The sequence below is a fragment of the Pan paniscus genome, chromosome 4 (genome assembly GCF_029289425.2).
Source record: "Pan paniscus chromosome 4, NHGRI_mPanPan1-v2.0_pri, whole genome shotgun sequence".
Lineage (NCBI taxonomy): Eukaryota > Metazoa > Chordata > Mammalia > Primates > Hominidae > Pan > Pan paniscus.
This window is the reverse complement of record NC_073253.2, coordinates 1,668,552-1,684,760: the sequence shown is the minus strand read 5'-3', so window position 1 is coordinate 1,684,760 and position 16,209 is coordinate 1,668,552. Positions and strand designations below refer to the sequence as shown.

The 16,209-nt window shown below is 57.7% G+C and overlaps 1 protein-coding gene across 2 annotated transcripts in view; it reads left to right on the top strand.

The window, feature by feature from the left end:
• SLC6A3 (solute carrier family 6 member 3) overlaps positions 1-16,209 on the top strand; it is a 52,848-nt gene that overhangs the window by 27,839 nt on the left and 8,800 nt on the right. For both annotated transcript variants that reach the window (XM_063604164.1, XM_063604165.1), the window contains 7 exons: positions 1,065-1,168; positions 2,448-2,572; positions 5,794-5,906; positions 7,440-7,568; positions 8,164-8,263; positions 10,997-11,097; positions 15,070-15,237. In XM_063604164.1, the coding sequence (XP_063460234.1) occupies positions 1,065-1,168; positions 2,448-2,572; positions 5,794-5,906; positions 7,440-7,568; positions 8,164-8,263; positions 10,997-11,097; positions 15,070-15,237 (840 nt within the window). The remainder of the gene's footprint in view (positions 1-1,064; positions 1,169-2,447; positions 2,573-5,793; positions 5,907-7,439; positions 7,569-8,163; positions 8,264-10,996; positions 11,098-15,069; positions 15,238-16,209) is intronic.

The window sequence follows — 16,209 nt, the reverse complement described above, 5'->3', positions numbered from 1 at the left end:
CATGATGTTCTGAGGGTTATCAGGAAGCCGCCATCATGTAGCCTGTGGTTGAGTCTGTGATGTTCTGAGCGTTATCAGGACGCCACCATCATGTAGTGTGTGGATGAGTTTATGCTGTTCTGAGGGTTTCAGGGCACTGCCATCATGCAGCAGGGCGCACATGGGATGGGGGGACACACTCAGGGGGTTGTGAAGCTGGACCCTGATCAAGGGAGGATGGAGACCCCTCTAGGGCTGGTGTGAGTGTGGATAAGTCCATGCTGTTCTGAGGGTTATCAGGGTGCCACGGTCATGTTGTGTGTGGATGAGTTCATGACTTTCTGAGGGTTATTAGGGTGCTGCCATCATGTTGTGCGTGGATGAGTCCATGTTGCTCTGAGGGTTATCAGGGTGCCATCATCATGTCGTGTGTGGGTAAGTTCATGACTTTCTGAGGGTTATCAGGGTGCCACCATTATACAGCATGTGGATGAATCTGTGCTGTTCCGAGGGTTGTTAGGACGCTGCAGTCATGTCATGTGTGGATGAGGCCGTGCTGTTCCGAGGGCTATTAGGACGCTGCGGTCATGTTGTGTGTGGATGAGGCCATGCTGTTCCGAGGGCTATTAGGACGCTGCGGTCATGTTGTGTGTGGATGAGTCCGTGCTCTTCTGAGGGCTATTAGGACGCTGCGGTCATGTTGTGTGTGGATGAGGCCGCGCTGTTCCGAGGGTTATTAGGACGCCGCGGTCATGCCGTGTGTGGATGAGTCCATGCTGTTCTGAGGGCTATGGAGCAGGGCACCTCTGATTCTATGGAATCGCTGCCTTGATACTCCATGGGGAATCCCAGATCAATGAACACAGACAGCCCCCTGCTTCTCAGGCTCTTCCAGGCCGCTGGCCCGGGAGGGTTCACTTCCTGAGGCTGCGTCTTCCACCAGTCGTCTGCTGCCATTTACTTCTTGAGGATGGTGTTGAGTTTAGAGGCCTCAGTGTGGGGCTGGGACAGGAAGGGTGCTCAGGTCCTTTGCCTGTGGCCTGCGTTCTCCTGGGACAGCCTCTCACCGCCCTCTGGCTCTGCAGGTTTGGATCGACGCGGCCACCCAGGTGTGCTTCTCCCTGGGCGTGGGGTTCGGGGTGCTGATCGCCTTCTCCAGCTACAACAAGTTCACCAACAACTGCTACAGGTGAGCCCCTAGCAGGGCCAGGCAGGGGCCTCATCAATACTGGGGAGAGGTCGCTGACTTCCAGAAATAGTGTGTCCCTGGATGAGAACAGGGCGGATCCACTGAACCCGCAAACCTGTGAGCTGCGTGGCCTTTCAGACAGAAGCGACAGCGAGGCAGCTCCCAACACGATTTTGATTTCAACTTTAAAGAAGGCACTGAAGCCAGTGGGTGTGTCGCCTCCTGGGAGGGACCTGCCTAGGTTTGACCTGCGGCCAGATTCCCCACTGAGGGCCCCGAGTGGCAAGGCCAGCCCCTACCTCCACAAGGACACACTCTCCTCCCTCACACCAGCCCCGGGGGGTCTCTGTCCTCCCTCGCTCAGGGTCCAGCTTCACAACCCCCTGAGTGTGTCCCCCCATCCCATATGCACCCCGTGTTACTTACTGGCAGGCACCTGAAGCCCCGTGCCGGACCCCAAATCCTTCTAAAAACAGAAACAGAATTTTATACGGGATCTGCTTGCTTTGACCTTTATGGACTTGTGCTTACTTTCTTTCACATCATGAGGCTAGAAACACGGTAAAAATACAAGGACAGTGTGTGCAGCAGAATGGCCAGGCAGACCACAAGAGGCTTCACTGAGAGTGGGCGCTGGAAGGCAGGTCCCGAGGCAGCGCCTGCCCGCAGCCCACCTGCGTCCACCTGGGTCCAGGTGCTGCAGATGAAGTGTGTGGTCCTTCCACCCCAGTGACAGGCCACACAGGAACCCAGGAGGAGGACGCTGGTGCCCTGACCGACCCCAGGACCCTCCCTCTTCGTCCTTCGCTTGCCTCCAGCCCTCTGGTTTCTCAGCCCTCAGAGTGGGGCCCCCAGGCCCGCAGCACCAGCGCCCTTGGGAGTTCACAGGAAACACAGCCCCCGAGACCCCATGAGACCCGCCCAGTCAGGATCTGCATCTTAGCGAGGTCCCCGGGAGGTGTGTGCTCCTAGAGCTTCTAGAAGATCTGCCCTGGGTGAGGTGTCCACAGCAAGACTCGCGGGGCACAGGGGTGGCCGTCTGTTCTGCCCACCCTGAGCCTTGATGGCTGAGCCTTGAGCAGCTCAGCTAGGGGACCAAGGTGGCCCAAGGACAGCTCTGCCAGGCTGCTAAGGAGCTGGCCGTGCTCACTGGGAAAAGTAGCCCCTCCGAAGACCTCCCGCCCCCTTCCCCAGACACAGTAAATTAAGAATAATGACTGGAAAATTGCAGCTGCTGCAGCTCAGCTGGTTCCTGAGACGGCGTGTCTTGTTCTTACAGGGACGCGATTGTCACCACCTCCATCAACTCCCTGACGAGCTTCTCCTCCGGCTTCGTCGTCTTCTCCTTCCTGGGGTACATGGCACAGAAGCACAGTGTGCCCATCGGGGACGTGGCCAAGGACGGTGAGCCCCTCCTGCTGTACCTGGGCCTGCTCCGTGTAGCACCAGCGCCGAGCTCTCAGCAAAGCCTTTTTCCTTGTGAAAGAGGAAGGAGACGCAGGGGCCCTGAGCGACTTCAGTGAGAGTTGCTGCCTCACTCTTGAAGGATGGCGGTACACATCCCAGTACAGACCTGCCCCCACCCAGCGCCTTCCCGGCCCTGCCCCTCCGGGCCCCCCACCCAGCGCCTTCCCCGCCCTGCCCCTCCGGGCCCCCCACCCAGCGCCTTCCCCGCCCTGCCCCTCCGGGCCCCCCACCCAGCGCCTTCCCCGCCCTGCCCCTCCGGGCCCCCCACCCAGCGCCTTCCCCGCCCTGCCCCTCCGGGCCCCCCACCCTGGGCTGGGGAACCTCAAGCCCAAATGCAGCTGAGCAGCACAGTTGGTGCCTCGGTCCCTCAACTGCTCCCTGCAGATGCCACATGAGGCTGCCCCACCAGGGTCTGGCGTAGATGCTGTCACTGAGGGCCCTCTAGATGTTTGCTTGCCACCCGGTGTGGGAACATGCAGCTCAGGGAAGGGGAGGAATGAGCTGTTCCAGCAACACCTGGAGGCAGGCTGGGATGCCGCAAACATCAGCTTGGCCACAGAGCAGCCGGGAGATCCCTGGGACCTCCAGCACAGGGTGTCCCTGCCCGCTCCCCAGGCCGACGCATGACGCTGAGTGTCCCTGCACGCCTGGAGTTGTCTCCGAGAGGGTGGGGAGGGGTCCAGGTCTCGGGCAGGCACAGGTGAGTGGTGGGGGGAGGCCTTGGCCACAGCAAGAAGTGTGCCAGGCAGGATGGAGCTGGCAGGACGGGCACAGATGCAGGGCCTGAGAGTGGGCCCAGGCACTTGGGGCCACGTGCCTGGCTCCGGTGCTTGCAGTGGAAAGCTGTGGCGTTGGCAGCCCTAACTTGGGCCAACCGAGAGCTCCAGGGAGTCCCAAGGCTTCTCGGTCTCTGTCAGCCAGCAGAGCCCCCGCCTGCCTCCCGGCCTGCTCTGCCACATGGATGTGAAGGAGGCCCTTTCCCTCCAGACACGGGCCTGGGTTGGGTGGGCTCCCATCCTGCGTCCCCATCCTTGCTTCCTCTGGACTGTCTTCTCCGGGGGTTGGGTGGGGGTACTACATTTGTGAGGAATGATTGTGCTCAGAAAAGCCCCTGTCCCGTGTGGGTGTTGTTGCTGACTGATGTCTGCCTGGATGTTGGGGCTCAGTGAAGGCGGGGAGCGACAAGCACCAAGTGGGGGCAGCCTTGACCGCACCTGAGTCTCACAGAGTGGGGCACTAGGACCCTCACACGGCAGGTAGGAACACGCTCGGAGACCTGAAAGGGCCCACTCCATGCTTGCAACAGAAAGCCAGGGTCGGGGCTGGAGCCACAGCTCAGAGGTGGGCCTCCTAAGCCCATGTTCTTTCCACTAGAAAAAAAAAAATTCAGTCAAAGCGGGAGAAAGGGAGCATCATGCAAATAAATGCAGAGCAGTGAAATTTACTCGGTGCCGCATTTATGCCTTTTCTTCATTCTTTTTGCCCTTTATTATGATAACGAGCATAGTTTGCAAAAACCTCTATTAACCCCTGAAAATAAAGTTGAATGTTCTTCTGTGCATTTCATGACAAGCAAAGTAAATGTCATTTACAGCCTTAATTCTCAAGAAAATAGGGTGAAATGTTAACTTAGGTACAGAAACGAAGGCAAGGGTGTTGACATTACATTCCCTGAGCTGATGAATATCTTCCCAGGCTCCTGGCTGGTACCATCTAAGCCCCGGAACATCTCAGGCGAGCCTGCCTCCCCCACCCCACGCGGAGGCTGTCCCCATCCACCAGGGTATCTGGGAGCTGCGAGAGCCCAGGTCTGACCCCGCTGCTTGGCTGACAGTGAGGCCCCTGAAAGACCTTTAGGAACGGCCCCTGGCTCTGGCCTTTGATTATTTAAAAGGCCAGGCGCAGGCCTATTCGTGCAGGCTAGGGCCAGACACGTGCCTGCTGAGGACAGGGGACTCTGTTGCAGGCAGATTGGGCTCGGGAGATGGTGCCAGCCAGTGGAGGATGTGAGGCTTCTGAAATGGTCAAAGGTCAATTGCCTATGGGACTGGTTTTTACTTTGGGGTCATCAGAGACCAAACTGCGTTGACTTTTGGTCGCGTGCCTGCCACACTCTCATCCCCTCCACCTCCATCCGAGTCTGCCTGCTGGTAGCAGGAAGCGCGTGTCGTTTCCCGAGAGAGCTGTGGGGGAACCCCTCCTCCGCCTTTGCCATGCCGCCCTCAGCCTGGCGTGCCCCTCGCTTGCAGGGATAGCAAGGTAGCAGGTTTGTCTCTTATCTCCGAAGCCACCATCTGGGCCCCTGTATCCGTCAGGATGTGCTGCTCCTCTGAGCCCTCAGGGCCCCAGCTGACAGGAGCCTGTCTCAATATGGCCTGCGGGACCCCGCGGCAGGGGAGGTGGTGAAGGAGCCACACACTCCTCTACCGAGCTTCACTCGCAGGGACCCGCTCACTGTGGGTTCACAGCACATTGGCCAAGTGCAGCCACGTCTAACCTCACGGGAGGGTGGGAGGACCTCAGCTTCCTCGTGTGCCTGGAAGGCAGAGGTCGGGAATGTATCCCTAAATGTTTTGCTAATTTTAGAAATTAGGCTACTAAATAGTGTGGACGTGTGTGATTTGTGTGTGTTTGTGTGTGTGTGTGCATGCACGTGCATGGGTCTGTGTGCGTGCATGTGGATGTGTTCTTGCATGTATGAGTTTGAATGCACAAATGAGTGTTCATACATGTGCGCGCATGTGTCTGTGTGTGTATATTACATGATATGTGCAGGAAAAACTAACTAGAAGGACATTAGCAGGTGTCCCTGGGATGAGGGGCAGGACCAGCCTGGAAACCCCTCCTGCCCCCTCCTTGTTTCTGCCCCTTCCTTCCCCAAGCACCCCCATAGCCCAAAAGGACCCAGGTAATTTGGAGGAGCCCCATTGCTGGGTGGTGGGCATGAACCAAAGCCCTCTGATCAGTTCTGGGTTTCCGCTTTCCTGAGTCCCAGGCCAGGTCTGCTGGACATACAGAAGGGGGCTTTTCAGCAGAGCCGCACCAGCCCTAGTCTCTACAGGCCTGTGGCAGGCCATGCTTCTCGGGGCGGGGTGGGGAAGGATGGGTGGGAGAGCACAGCGTGGGCTCTGTGGCAAGCAGGGCGGGTTCTGTTTCAGGGCCGGGGCTGATCTTCATCATCTACCCGGAAGCCATCGCCACGCTCCCTCTGTCCTCGGCCTGGGCCGTGGTCTTCTTCATCATGCTGCTCACCCTGGGTATCGACAGCGCCGTGAGTAACCCGCACCGCCCGGCCCTGTCCTCGGCAGTTGGGTTCCTTCCACCCGAGGGGGCCCTGCCCTCCCAGGGCTAGGCAAGATCCCTGGGCTCACGGACGGCCCCCAGACCTCCTGTCCTTGACTTGGGCGAGCCCCGTGATTATTTGGGAGACCTTTCTCGGGGCTGGGGTGAGTGGTGACTGGAGTTTACCTTTCCCTTTATCCCCCTACTCTGGGGTACCTGTGTGCCCTGCCCTGAGCCACCTACAGATCCTGGAAATGTGCACACACATGCACACACACACATACACGAACACACACATGCACACCACCACGCACATGCATGCACATACACACACATACACACATACCCATATGCACGCACTCACACATACACGAACACACACGAACACACACATGCACACACATACACAGAGACATGCACACACATACATGAACACACACACACATGAACACACACATGCACACCACCACACACATGCATGCACACACATGCACGCACACACATACATGAACACACACACGAACACACACATGCACACACACATGCACACATACATACACACACATACACACAGACATGCATGCACGTGCAGCAGGGCCCCAGCCACCAAAGACTTGGCTCCGGACACCAGAGTGGTGGGGCCTTGGAGGGCACACAGCAGGTCCTTCATATCTCATGGCTTTCCCTGGAAGCCTCAGCTACCCCACGAGGAATGAGGAGGGCAACAGAAGTTCCTGGCACCCACCAATCCCAGGCCTGGCCCTGAATGCTTTGTGTGTGGCCCCTGCACCTCCAGCTGCTGGGGGCGGCGGGTCCAGCCCTTGATTGGCCCTGGGCCTGCTGCACTTTCTCAGGCTCCTTCTTCCCTGTCAGCTGCTTGGGACCAAAGAACTCAGAATCCCTTGCCTTATAAACGCTGGTCATGCACCCGGCCCCCCACTCATATCCTATCCACCTCGTCCACGGCTCCTGGGTTGACCACAGGCCTCATGTTCCTGACATGAGAGCATGAAGGGGGGTCTGGACCGAGCAAGGTGAAGAAGGTCACTAAGCAGGAGTCAGGTGCCTGGACGGTGTCCCACAGGAGGATGCCGGGAGTCAGGAGGCTCTGTCGGGAAGGCGTAGCCAATGACAAGGCCAGGTGCAGCCGAAAGCTTTGTGTGGGGGACGCATCTTGCTCAGGAAAATCTGGCCAAGCTGAGCCCGTGCAGCAGCAGTGGACGGGGTGGCATTATTTTAGCCATGCCGCATCTTACCCGCCCAGAGACGTCGAAGAGGCTGCAAACCCCCTACCGTGGATACAGTGGTCCCTCTGGGTCCTCTCTCCTGCGGTCGTGCTGCCATAGAAGCCCTCGCCAACAGCTGTCCTCACTACCAGGCATCCTGCACCCTGGACGGCCATGTGGCCCCTGTTCCGTGTCCATCCCCGGGTGTGCGTCCACTGGGTGACAAGTAGGTCTTGGCCCAGGCTGCGGTCAGGAGCGCCGCCAGCCTGCAGCCCGACCCTGTGCTCTGTGTGCAGATGGGCGGTATGGAGTCAGTGATCACCGGGCTCATCGATGAGTTCCAGCTGCTGCACAGACACCGTGAGCTCTTCACGCTCTTCATCGTCCTGGCGACCTTCCTTCTGTCCCTGTTCTGCGTCACCAACGTACGTACCATCGCCGGCTTCGCCTTCTCCTGGTCATGTCTCCTTAGCACGTGGCACGGGGTGCCCTGGCTGGGACTGTCAGGCCAGACAGAACCACAGCACTTCCAGGGAGCTGCGAACCCACCCACCCCAGAAAATGACTCGTACCAGTGCACAGGGTAACTGCACATCCAGAGCTTGGTCCCAGAGTCACTTCAGCACCTGGACAGCTCCCCCAGAAGCACCCCAGGCTGAAGCTGCCTCCTTCTAGGGTTTGGGGACTGGGGGACGCTGGGGGTGTGGTGGCAGAGCCTATCTATGTGGGAGGGGGAGCCCAGGCCACTCCCTCTCCAAGGGAGGCACTGCCAAGTTCCACATTCGGTTGCTTCCATTTCTAATTGCACGTGAAGCCCTAGGAAGGGAAAGGAGAGGTCATTTTTATTTTTATTTTTTGTAATACACGTGGCCCTAAGAAGCTGCGTGTGGGTTGAATTTTAGGGCCTCAAACCAGAGTTTTGCAGTGAGTGAAACAATTTGTGTGCACAGTGAATCCCCAGGCTGGGTTTACCTCTGGGGAAAGCCCTTCTGTAGGTCCACAGGCTCCCCTCTCTTCCAGGGTGGCATCTACGTCTTCACGCTCCTGGACCATTTTGCAGCCGGCACATCCATCCTCTTTGGAGTGCTCATCGAAGCCATTGGAGTGGCCTGGTTCTATGGTGAGTCCGGGGGGAGGCAGCCAAGCCAGCACCCTCTTGTTTGGTGGCTGTGCCGCTCCCCTTCTGAAAAAGGCGCCGTGAGGAAACACCTTTCAGTGGCAGGAAGCCTGGGTTGTGGTCATCACAGCTCCACAGAGGGGAGAGGCTTGGCACTGGTCCCTTTGATGGGATCAGTGAGGTGCTTAGCTTGGATGGCAGCCAGAAGACGCACACTGTGGTCAGAGGTGTTCACAGCCGTTGGGCGTCTTCTGCCTCCTCCATGCTAGAGGCACCGGTGAGCCCATCCCACCCAGGGGAACACAGTCAGATCCATGCTGGGTTTCAGCAGGGATGTGACATGGTGCCTTTCAAAGGTGCCGTCATCGCCTTCCCTGCTGACCAGAGCTCCAGAGCAGTCGGGGCCTGATGATCAGCGGGCGGCGCTCGAACGGGGTGCAGCTCCTGGCCCATTGTGCTGCCCCAGCTGTGTCCTGGGACTTCCACCAGTGGTTTAAACAGCAACAGAAAACCCAGCCTGGAGCCAGGGCTGCCCTTTCCCCGCATGCTGACCTGGCCAAGTCACCTCGACTCCCCTTAGTTCTCTCTTCTGTAAAATGGGCGGGAGTGCCAGCTCCGCTTACCTGGCGAGCTCACTTCCAGGGAGGTGGCGAGGCTGAGCCAGGGCATCTCGCCATGAATGTGTGGTCCGGGCACGGTGACTCACGCCTGTAATCCCAGCACTTTGGGAGGCCGAGGCGGGCAGATCACGAGGTCAAGAGATCAAGACCATCCTGGCCAACATGGTAAAACCCCATCTTTACTAAAAAAAAAAAAAAAAAAATTAGCCGGGTGTGGTGGCACAAGGCTATAGTCCCAGCTAGTCAGGAGGCTGTAGCTTTTCTGAAGACACTGATGGTATACTTACGATGGAATATGATTCAGCTTGAACCCGGAAGGCGGAGGTTGCAGTCACCCGAGATTGCGCCACTGCACTCCAGCCTGGGCAACAGAGTGAGACTCCGTCTCAAAAAAGAAAAAAAAATGTGTGGATCCGGCTGAAAGCTGAACGTCTGTGGTGCTGCGTGAGCCCCGGTTTTGGAGGACGCCCGGCTCACCTGCAAACAAGGGGGTCATTTTCTCTGCCTCAGAGCCATGGAACTTATAGCCAGATAAACGCCCTGACTTTGAGACAAATAGGACAAATAGCTCCTATTCTGAGAACATTGTTTTCAGTGTCGCTCTACAGAAAAGGGAAATATCAACCTCGTACTTTCACGGGTGTCTGGAATCAATACTTTGTCTCTCACTTCCATTGTCATCTTCCCTGAACAAAACATAGACCTTCACAGAGGAAGGGAGAAAGTGCCTTGAATTGCCATGGCCTCCGGAACCACAGGAGATGGGGAGAAGCTGGCCCTGGCGACCTGCGCCTCAGAAGACCGAGATCTGTGTTATTTTTCCAAAGAGAAATCCACGCCCCTCTCATCTAAATGAAACAAAACCTGTGCTCTAATAAGATGTGCCGGAATACGCCGGGCTTCCAGCGCGCTGCGGTCCTGTAGGTCTTGGAGCTGATGACTCCTGCTCTGGCAGGGGCCCTGGGACCTGCTGCTGGGAGGCAGGGTCTGGGGGCCGAGGGGCCTTGGGGACGCCCCTCTTGGCTTCTTCCGGCCTCACCTCTCTGCATCCCCGCTGCCTCCCACGTCCATCTCTCATGTTCAGAGCTCGGATGCCGGGTGGGTGTGAAGAGGGGATTCTGTGGGGAGGCTTCTTTCTGACGGGACACGGGACAACCGCAAGACTTGCCCCAAATCTCAGCAGATCAGCCGCGGTCACACGAGTCACAGACCAGGCCAGATGTGGGGGGAGAAACCACTCTTAAGGTCTTAGGGCCAGTTCCTAGAAGAAGTTAGATAATACCAGTGAAAGAAAAATATGCATTTCTAAAGTGGACTGCTGGTACTTGCTTTTGGGGAGAAAAAATGTTTATTATGTTTCTAGAAATAGCTTTTCTGAGGACACGGTGACGGTATACTCATGAGGGAATATGATTCGGCCTTAAAACAAAAGGGAATGCTGATGTGGGCCGCAGCTTAGGTTGCCTCAGGGACACTCTACAGGGAGTAAACCAGTTGCAGAGGCCCCGTGCCACGTGACTCCACTGACGGGAGGTTCCCACAGGAGTCACATTCATTGAGACAAAAAGCAGATGGTGCCGGGGCCTGGCAGGGGTTGGGGGTCGGGAGGAGTTGGCGTTTCATGAGGGCAGAATTTCATTTTGGAGGATGGAGTTCTGAAGATGGACAGTGGTGACGGTTACACAGTATGTGAATGTATTGATACATTATGAACTCTACACGTAAAAATGGCTAAAATGGTAAGTTTTATGTTATGTGTATTTTACCATAATCTTTTTAAGTGAACAAGAAGTACCAGCAGCAGAGGGAGACAGGGAGAGCCATGGGATGGGGAGGAGGACCCGAGGGGCTGTTGCCGGGGCGCGGGGAGCACCCGCCGGGGCACGGCTCTTCCTGGTGCATCTCCAGGGTGGAGCAGGCACGTGGGCTCCCACCCGTCAGCGAGGCACCCAGTGGGCTGGGGTGTGGCCTGGCCTCCTCTGCAGGAGGCTGGGTGCAGCCGAAGCCTGGGGCCGGTAGGTGGGGCCCTTGGGAGTCAGCGAGGACCCCCACACGTGTCCAGCATCGGGGGAATGCGCTGCCCCGATGGGCACTGATGCCACCTCTTCTCCCTCAGGTGTTGGGCAGTTCAGTGACGACATCCAGCAGATGACTGGGCAGCGGCCCAGCCTGTACTGGCGGCTGTGCTGGAAGCTGGTCAGCCCCTGCTTTCTCCTGGTAAGGGACCTCGGGCCACCTGCCCTTCCCCCGTCTGCCCACTGCCCCCACTCTGGCACCTGCCCCGAGGTCCAGCGCCCGCATGTGGGTTGTCGCTTGAGCAAATTGAGTGCACAGGAGGCTGGGGGCAGGGCCTGGGGTGGGCCCCTAAAGGCTGCTTTGAGACTGAGGTCACTGTGGCTGGAGTCAGGGGCCTCAAGACTCCGCCCAGAAGGACAGGCTGATCCCTGAACTCATCTATAGTCTCCTGAAGGTGGCTTCCACCCTCCCTTCTAGACCCACCGAAAAAACCTCACATGGTCTTGGACCCCTGTCACGGTCCGTTGTGAGTCCTGCACTTGGGCCGCGCCTCTGTGTTGGGAGGGGAAGCTGGAGGTGAGTCGGGCTGTCTACTCACCTATGCCTGTGAGGATCAAGGTCGAAGTTAGAGCTTCCGGGGCAGTGGGGACAAAGGACGCCGAGTGCTGGATGAGAGCAGCAGGGGCCTCGGCCCTGTCCCGTTGCTCACGCAAGCCTCCCTCTGGCTCAGCAGCATCACTGTGTCCAGTAGGCACTTGCTTCTGTCATCCGCCACCGAGTCAGGGCCCGCCGGGCAAGGCCGTCGGACGCTGGTGTTTGTAAATAGAGTTTTGTTGGAAGGTGGCCGCACACTTTCATTAGGGATTGCCTGCAGTGCTTCCCCCGCTGAACCACAGAGGCCTGGAGGCTCACAAAGCAAAGCTGTGCTGCCTGGTCTGGGCAGGCAACCTAAGAGCTGTCCAAGTCTAAGCAGAGTGTCCCGTGAGCTGCTCACATAGAGAAGCACCTCCCGAGTCCAGCAGGCACGAGGTGGGGACTGGAACAGGGCAGGGGACTCAAGCCGCACCCTCTCATGGACCAAGGGCTGGTCCCGGAGTCAGCAGGGCCCGCGTGCGTGGAGACCCCTCGTCACCTGCACACAGCAGGTGGGACAGCCCCGTAGTTGCTAGCAGAGGGGTTCCGGGGTACAGGAAAGAGATGAGAGACAGGCCCTATCCCGGAGGAGCTCAACATAGTGTGAGAGAACCTGCCCAGCATCTTGTAGAAATTCCACCGTGTCTGAGCTCCAGGCCGCGTGGTGTGACTGCACGTAAGTGTTCCAAGTCCAGTTAGCTGCGCTTGTGAAGGCTCCTGTTGAAGGTTCCTGGATTCACGGGGCGGGCTTTTAATAGCACACAGACTACATGGCTGTTCAGAGGGGAAAGTGAGGAAGCCCTCCTGGAAAGTCAGCCTCCTGCCCACCTCCCACTCTCCCCCGCCATTAGTTGAAACTGAGCTGTTTTGCATGAGGACGTCGGCTCCCCTTGAGGGGGTGTCTCCTCTTAACACCCAGAGCGCTGACCTCGATCTTAGGAGATAAAATGTTCTACTGATCTTAGACTAAATCTTCGAACTTCATACAGAAACACACTTCGTAGACTTCTAGATAAAACTACAAACTATACGAAACAGGACTTCATTTTGCCAAGTTGAGAGAAACATGACAATTTCATTGCTCTATGTCATTTTGTATTTAATATGACAGCGCAATTCCTATGAAGTTCTGATTTCAGCAGAAAAATAACGTCTGTGTTATCATCTGTTTCTTCAGGCTGCGGCATAGTCCCCTGCCCTCTGGCGTGTGCTAACCTCTGGTCGTAAGGGGTGTACACGCCCCAGACTTGTTCAGATGACTCTGTGGCAGGTGACGCCACGGCACTGCTAAAGGGAAATTATGCCGGAGCAAAGGCAACTTACATGGGCAGACTGTGGCCTGGGGAGGCATAGTTCTTTCTAAGAAAGGTGGTATCTAGCAAGAAGTTGAACAATACCAGAAAGCACATTACAGCAATACCTCCATGTCAGATAGGCAAGCCCGACATGTCCAGGGACGCACGCGTGGCTCTTTAAAGCATGCTCAGGGCTCTCTGTGCAGCCAAGGCAGCCGCCCCTGATCCCAGATGCTGCAGGCCACTGGCTTTGCTCGCCAAAGTGCTGCTCACCCTGGCTCTGGTCACGTGACAGACACAACCCCAGCCCCCATCCCAGTCCTCCGGCAGCCGGCTCCAAACCTACAAGTGGCCCGAAGTAGCGCGTGAAGAAGATGCTGAGACTGGCATGAGACACGCGTCCAACATGCTTTTCAGGTGGAAGGCTTGGATGTTTTAACTTTTCTGAAATTGAGGAAAAGTGGACAATTGGGAAAAAATTGCATTTTAAGCTACATCATAAACCATATCTATCAGAGCTTCCCTTGTGTCCTTGGGAAGGACCCAGGTACACAGAACACATATGTAGGCGTGCAGTACACATGTGGGTGCACAGAACACACTCAGGTGTGAGGTGCATATGTGGGCACATGGAGGACCTTTTTAGCTGGTGGTGCATGTTTGTGGAGTGGATGAACAAATGCATGAGCTGCCTCAGGAGAAGCCTCTGGAGAGTGGGAAGCTTCCCCTCCAAGTGGCATCCACCCCACCCTCTGTTACCTTTGTGGTGGTGGTTCTGAGACAGGTCTGTGACTTTATCAGATTTGCTTCTAGAATGAGTAGAGATACGGAGCTCAGATGGCCCTAGGGTGGTCCCGCATGGGTCACAGTTGTGTCTGCAGGCCATGGATGATCATAGATTCAGTGTACTGGGTGGTGGTCAGTTTTGTTTTTGTTGTGATTTCAAGCAAGGAATAGAACAAGGTGGGATACAGCAGGAAGGGATGGGATGGGATGAGATGGGATGGGATAGAGCCGGATGTGATGTAATAGAACAGGATGGGATGGAATAGAACATGATGGGATGGGATGGGAGGGGAGGGGTGGAGAGGGGATGGAACAGGATGGGATGGGAGGGGAGGGGAGGGGAGAGAACAGGATGGGAGGGGAAGGGAGGAGAGGGGATGGAACAGGATGGGATGGGAGGGGAGGGGAGGGGAGGGGACAGAACAGGATGGGAGGGGAGGGGAGGGGAGGAGACAGAACAGGATGGGAGGGGAGGGGAGGAGAGGTGATGGAACAGGATGGGATGGGAGGGGAGGGGAGGGGAGGGGAGAGAACAGGATGGGAGGGGAAGGGAGGAGAGGGGATGGAACAGGATGGGATGGGAGGGGAGGGGAGGGGAGGGGACAGAACAGGATGGGAGGGGAGGGGAGGGGAGGAGACAGAACAGGATGGGAGGGGAGGGGAGGAGAGGTGATGGAACAGGATGGGATGGGAGGGGAGGGGAGGGGAGAGAACAGGATGGGAGGGGAAGGGAGGAGAGGGGATGGAACAGGATGGGATGGGAGGGGAGGGGAGGGGAGGGGACAGAACAGGATGGGAGGGGAGGGGAGGGGAGGAGACAGAACAGGATGGGAGGGGAGGGGAGGAGAGGTGATGGAACAGGATGGGATGGGAGGGGAGGGGAGGGGAGAGAACAGGATGGGAGGGGAAGGGAGGAGAGGGGATGGAACAGGATGGGATGGGAGGGGAGGGGAGGGGACAGAACAGGATGGGAGGGGAGGGGAGGGGAGGAGACAGAACAGGATGGGAGGGGAGGGGAGGAGAGGTGATGGAACAGGATGGGATGGGAGGGGAGGGGAGGGGAGGGGAGAGAACAGGATGGGAGGGGAAGGGAGGAGAGGGGATGGAACAGGATGGGATGGGAGGGGAGGGGAGGGGACAGAACAGGATGGGAGGGGAGGGGAGGGGAGGAGACAGAACAGGATGGGAGGGGAGGGGAGGAGAGGTGATGGAACAGGATGGGATGGGAGGGGAGGGGAGGGGAGAGAACAGGATAGGACAGGACAGGCTAGATCATGCTTCAGGAGGACACGGCTTGCCCGGGATGCCCAGCTGCCATGTCTGCAGGCCTGGCCGGGGTCTGCACGTGCACAGCTGTGGGGGCTGAGAGACGCTCTGCCATGAAGTGCCTGCCCCCTCCCTGCTTTGTCCTGGCACCGCCTGCTGAGAGCTGCCTGACCTCCGTATCTGCTGGTTTCAGTTCGTGGTCGTGGTCAGCATCGTGACCTTCAGACCCCCCCACTACGGAGCCTACATCTTCCCCGACTGGGCCAACGCGCTGGGCTGGGTCATCGCCACATCCTCCATGGCCATGGTGCCCATCTATGCGGCCTACAAGTTCTGCAGCCTGCGTGGGTCCTTTCGAGAGGTGGGTATTTGGACGGGGCGCCTTCACCCGAGTGTGAGGCCACCAGAAAGGCTCCGTGGGTGTCCATGGCCCCAGTCCTCACCTGCCTGGGTCATCTGTGACTAAGAAGAGGAGACTGGAGGTGGCCACCACAACACTGTGTGTGTGTGTGCGTGTGTGTGTGTCCACCTGCACGCCCGGGCCCATGGGTGTGCGTCCATATGTGTATTCATGTGTGTGTCTTTATGTCCACATGTCTGTGTGTGTCTATGTGTGCATGTGTCTGTGTGTGCATGTGCCTGTGTGTACATCCACTGTATCTCTGTGTATGTGCTGTCTCCGTGTGCACGTGTGTGTGGGCCTGGGTCTGTGCTCACATTCGTGTCCAAGTGTTTGTGTGTACTGAGTGCATGCACACCTACACACTATGGCATGTGGTGTGGTGGACACAGAAGCCATCTGAGGGCGGTAGAACCAGGGGTGATCTAGGTCCCCCCAGGGCCGAGCCCAACTTTGGCTGAACAGGGGCAGCCGGAGCCCCAGGCAGTGGAGGAAGCTTCGCGGAGTCACTGACATGCATCTCCTTTCCTCTGCTTGGTTTTGCCGCCTTTGTGTAGAAGAAAGGCAGGTGGACCAGTCACAGGGCCCCGTTTAACACCCTGGCTCTGTGGTTCCAGGAAGAGACAAGGACACTCCCTCCTTGGAAGAGGGTCGCCCTCACCTGAGATCCCACCACTGGGAACTCCCGGAAGCTGCTTCCTCAAATCCCAGCCTTTCTCAGAAAGAAGTCGCTTGGCCCTGGGCAGCAAAACCCCAGAGCAGCACCAGCTGTGTTCAAGGATTCCACCTTAGGGCCACTCGGTGTCCCCTGGGCTCAGACATGTGGCAGATGCTGTCAGGCTGGCACTGAGCCAGTCTCTCCAGCAGCCTGGCCAGGCCAGGGCCCAGTGCAGGCAAAGCACAGTGTGTGGCTGGGGGCTTCTGTGGAGTGGG